Source organism: Nuphar pumila, chromosome 14, assembly GCF_984573655.1.
Source record: "Nuphar pumila chromosome 14, dmNupPumi1.hap1.1, whole genome shotgun sequence".
Classification (NCBI taxonomy): domain Eukaryota; kingdom Viridiplantae; phylum Streptophyta; class Magnoliopsida; order Nymphaeales; family Nymphaeaceae; genus Nuphar; species Nuphar pumila.
In genome coordinates this window covers 79775626-79781003 of record NC_143262.1, presented here as the reverse complement: position 1 = coordinate 79781003, position 5378 = coordinate 79775626, and the positions used below count along the sequence as shown (strand labels likewise).

General features: G+C 41.1%; 1 protein-coding gene across 1 annotated transcript; it reads left to right on the top strand.

The window, feature by feature from the left end:
* Positions 1-2338: 2338 nt before the first annotated feature.
* Positions 2339-4030, top strand: LOC149817066 (UPF0481 protein At3g47200-like). The gene has a single exon (XM_089987192.1). It carries the CDS (start codon positions 2353-2355, stop codon positions 3841-3843), a length of 1491 nt encoding a protein of 496 aa, XP_089843318.1. The 5' UTR covers positions 2339-2352; the 3' UTR covers positions 3844-4030.
* The last annotated feature ends 1348 nt before the right edge of the window (positions 4031-5378 follow it).

The window sequence follows — 5378 nt, the reverse complement described above, 5'->3', positions numbered from 1 at the left end:
TCAGGGTCAGAAATTTAAAAAAAATGCGCGGTGCAATGCTGCGAGTTGGACAATACACTGGCTCGTATATATATATATATATATATGAGAGAGAGAGAGAGAGAGAGAGAGAGAGAGAGAGAGAGAGAGAGAGAGAGAGGAAAAAACTCTCTAAAAGCAAGTTTTTCCTCTTTTGTGGCTTTAGCTAAAAAGTGTCGTTAAACACTTTTTAAAATAGGATGTCAGTGTCCTTTAAGTGTTTTAACGACACTTTTGAGCACCGCCAATGCCAAAAAAAAGCAAAAAATGATGTTTTAGCATTTTTTTGAGTTTTTTGTGCTGGCCGTCCATCAAGGCCGTGATGGATGGCCAGTATGATTAACTGTTTATAGGACCGGAACCGCATAAAAAGCACGGAAGAAGCTGAAAAACTCTTAGCACCAAATGGGTTTATCAGGGACCTCTCTCTCTCTCTCTCTCTCTCTCTCTCTCTCTCTCTATATATATATATATATATATATATATATATATATATATATATATATATATATATATATATATATATATATATATATATATATATATATATATATATATATATATATATATATATATATAATGACAGTGAATTAGAGGCTGCATATCTCTAAGCTACAACCTGGAACTCCAAGGCATTCACGTTGGTAGGCCATCAAAATTCACATGCAATGTTAACAGTTGGTGGAGGTTTTATTTTCATACATAGCAAGTGGGGATGTCTCTTGCTTACAATCCTTCACTCTATGGATATCGTGGGGCCATGCTCGTTTGGTGTTTTTTTTTTTTTGATAAGTAATCTGGGGTTAGGCGGATCCCTATCAGAACAACAGCCGCCCCATGTGGCAGAGGGATTCGATCATGGGCCTTCAACTTGACACAGGACCCCGCTTACCACATGGGCCTCTTTTGTTGCTTTTGTTAAAGAGGGAAGGCAGCACATTGTGGGTCCCTTTTCCTTCTATCACACGAATTGACAACCTATACATAAAAAGTACCCAATGACTAAGTAGGTCATTACAGGGAATGGTAGTATAAGCTAGGTATAGAGTCATATGGCCTACAAGGGCTGCTTATCTAAGTATCAGCAACTCATGAACATCACCAAGTTAACAGGACGTCACGGGTTCCAAACCCACAAGTACAGGTTTGCATCGAATCGGTTCTACTCATCCAATATGTCATCCCGATATCTTTGGGATTTCATTGATGCAAGTTGTTTTGATCAAATTGGACTATACAGATGTGTCTACATCATTAATTTAGTGAAGCTAGACAATTAAATAGCCTAAATCTAACTTGTGTGCATAATTTTTTGGGGATTAAAAAATAAATGGTTATCAAAAACAAAAATTTGTAATTTAAAAAATTACCTTTTTTTGTTAAAAAATAGGATCCAAGTGTCATTTTTTTACTAAATGATGAATCCATCTATAGGGTCGGATTTGACAAAGAAAACTTGCAATATAAGATTTAATAGGGGTATGAAGATAGGGGATGATGACATTGAAACCAATCTGGGTTTGCATCTTTACCATGAGGATCGCTGCCGAAGCTAAGTCTACTTCGTGGTTGGCAAGGGGGACCTAGGGTTTTAATATAAATAGAAACAATGGGATATGACCTACCTACCATACAGTGGAGTGTAAGATCAGAATCCCCCCTTTTAATAAATTGCTCATAAAAGTCAATATGCTCATTTGGGATAACCAAGCATATCCATAAAAAAACAAAAAGGATAGCAAGATCATGCCTGTTTGTTGAAAAAGGAAAATCTACAAAGTGATGCTCTGCTATTCATTTTCTCTTTCCTATTTTCCAAATAAATCTAATGTTCAATCTACCAACTGATTATTATTAAATCAACTTGGCAGGTTTATTAGATGACTTTGTTTTAATGCAGTAAAGATATCCTTCCAAATCAACACCACAGTTCTTTGCAATTATGAGCCATCCCCATGAAACACGGGGAACTTATTCTTGGCCCTAAAATATAGACATGTCATCCATGTTGATGCAAACAGTTAGACGTTAGATGGTAGTATTTGTATATTTGGTAGTCCTGAATTATTTGCATCCATATGGTTATTACCACATACTAGTTCGAAAGTAATGGTCAGCTGATGCAACTTGCTCATAAACACTGGCTGCACTTTCGCATCATCCAATGGGCCATGAAAGCAGGAAAGGCGCAGTTGGGCATTTGGAGAAAAGGTGTCCAACTCTTTAATAATTCAGTTCTACAGGATGTTGTTCCCTTCATAGGCCAAAAGCTAAGGATTAAAGAAGGGACATATCATGTGGTTGTTTGATATTTTTTAGGGAAGAAGAAAGAGGATGGTGGCAGTCTTCAACAAAGAACTCGTCAGCTGGTACCTTATCACCTTGAAGCTGAGCGAAACAGTTAAGCAAAGTGCTGCAAAACCTGAAGGCGCCCTTGAGCCAGTGGCACAGCAAGAAGCAGTGAGTTCAGAGCCAGACTCAGAGTGGGTGATCTCCATCAGAGAGAAGCTGAACCAGACCCTCCATGAGGACACCTCCAGTTCATGGGCAAAGCTCTGCATCTACAGAGTCCCCAAGTGCCTCCGAGACAACGACGACAAGGCCTACGTCCCCCAGATCGTGTCCATCGGCCCCTACCACCATGGGAAGAAGCGCCTCCGCGACATGGAGCACCACAAATGGCGGTGCCTTCGGCATGTACTCGAGCGCACTAAGCAAGATGTTAGGGCCTACTCCGACGCCATGAAAGACTTGGAAGAGAGAGCAAGAGAGTGTTATGAAGGGACTATCAGCCTGACCAGCAACGAATTCTGCGAGATGATGATGATCGATGGTTTCTTGGTCCTCGAGCTCTTCCGCGGTGCGGTCGAGGGATTCAAGAACTTGGGGTACTCCCGGAACGATCCCGTCTTCGCCATGAGAGGCACCATGCACTCCATACAGCGTGACATGATCATGCTGGAGAACCAGCTCCCACTGTTTGTCCTTGAACGGCTTTACACCTTGCAAGAAGGTGATCCAGATAAGAGATTCATGGTTGCAAAGCTTGCACTCCAATTCTTTGATCCACTCGTGCCCAATGATGAACCTCTCGACACCAATAGAATCCCAGCAACACAACCCTTCGACCCACTGACAGGAGGACTCCATTGCCTTGATGTCTTCAGGAGGAGTCTGCTCAGAAGCGGGCCGGCTGAGCCAGTCCGGGCTCCGAAGATCTGGCGCCGCCGCCGATCCAGCGCGATTCGAGTAGCCGACAAGCGGAGACAACAGCTGGTACACTGCATTACCGAGCTAAGAGAGGCGGGGATCAGGATTAGGAAGAGGAAGACAGACCGGTTCTGGGACATCTGGTTCGAAAGAGGATACCTGCAGATGCCAAGGCTACTGATCCATGATGGAACCAAGTCACTTTTCCTCAACTTGATCGCGTTCGAGCAATGCCATCTTGACTGCAGCAATGAAATCACTTCCTATATCGTCTTCATGGACAACCTCATCAACTCGGGAGATGATGTGAGCTACCTTCACTACAGGGGGATTATAGAGCACTGGCTGGGGAGTGATGATGAGGTAGCAGACTTGTTCAATAAACTGTGTGAGGAGGTGGTGTTTGACATCAATGAAAGCTATCTTTCAGCACTATCTGAGCAGATGAATGACTACTACAACCACAGGTGGAATACATGGAAGGCTAGCCTGAAGCACAACTATTTCAGCAACCCTTGGGCTATCCTCTCCCTCCTGGCTGCAGTCGTCCTGCTTCTGTTCACCTTTGCACAAACTTTCTATACCATCTATGCTTATTACAAGCCCAGAAATTAGAGGGGATTTCGTTGTATCATTCGTTTCTATTAAGGGGGGCTGATTCTGACCGCCATGTGTCTCTATGGTCTTGCGGCTCTATTCATTAGTGCTTACTTCCTGTTAATTTCTTGGAGTGTAAGTAGTGGTTATGATAAATTTGACAGAAAAGAAGGAAGAGGGAATTTTTCAGAATTCTTGAAAGAAATCATTGCATCTTCTTTTGATTCCATATAAGAGATATCCATTCGATCGTAATGGAAGTTAAAGAGGATCTTCTTCATTGTCAATAGACCCATTTAAATTAGATGGGTTTAAGTAACGGTAGCAAGAGATAACAAGGTGCAAGATGCTTACCAGATCAATTGGTTCCATGTCAGATTCCTCATCTGAGATCACATTAAACATCCCGTAGTTTATCCAAGGCCTACGCCTAAGACCTTCTGAACTTTACATCATTACTAGTACTACATTCAGTATCCATACCTGCCTGCTCTACAAAAGATGTATCCACCAGAGACACATAATTCATTTCAACATCACTATGAATCTTTTTCAAGGTGAATGATGTAAGTGATAAGAAACCATGTGGAGAAAAAGGCCTCACAGATTCTCCTTTACTAATGTGAGGTCATGTGCATCCTGTAGCCATCATAACTGAAAATCCAACAAAGACATATGATTATTACATAAACAAGTAACAAAGACAAATATCTGTAGAAAAATCCTACGCCTTAGTGACTTATGTCAGTAGAAAAACCTCTATAACTATGCGATAATTAAAATAAAATTAACCCAAAGAGCTGTTCATCGGTTCACATTTGTTCAATAGTTAATGGTTCAAATTAAGTATTGAATGGTTGTGATTGCAAATTTCTTCTTTATTTTATTTCTCTTTTAACACAATCAAAGGCCAAGGAATGCAGCAACAAACCTGTTTGATATCCATAGGCATAAATAGTCGCTGGTGCCAGAGCTTTCAATTAATAAGTTATTTAATAACTTGAATATTAGGTTATATCCCCTTTCATCAGCATTAAAGATATTGAAAATACATACAGGTGTGTGTAATGAAAAAGATTCCAGTTTGTCATTCATTTCTAGAAAGGGTTGTGATCAATAGTCAATGAGAAGATTTCTACAGTTTTATGAAGGGCTTGTCTCAATTAATGCATTTCATGCTCACACAGAAACAATTTTGTTGTTTTGAAAAGATAAATCAATTGGTGTTATTCTTTCCTTTAATTTTTTTTCACATGATAGTTATTAGTATCGCTAATTATGTGATATGTTTAGGGATGGCAATGGACTGGTCTCCCGCCCACCCCATCTTAAGATTAGAACCTCCATCCCCGCACGAGGATAGATTTTAACCTCCACCCCGGCCTTCATCCCCGTTTCATGTCCTCCATCCCTGGTTCAAACGGGGATGAGGCAAGGCGGGGATCGTGGTAGGGCCGGGGCGGGGCAGGGAAAAGTGTAAGTCCATCCTCGCCTTCATCCCTGAACGGGGATGGATTTTAACCTTCATCCCTGCCTCCATCCCTGTTTCATAC

Coding starts and splice junctions, on each gene's coding strand:
- LOC149817066 (XM_089987192.1), top strand. CDS start 2,353: ATGGTGGCAGTCTTCAACAAAGAACTCGTCAGCTGGTACCTTATCACC.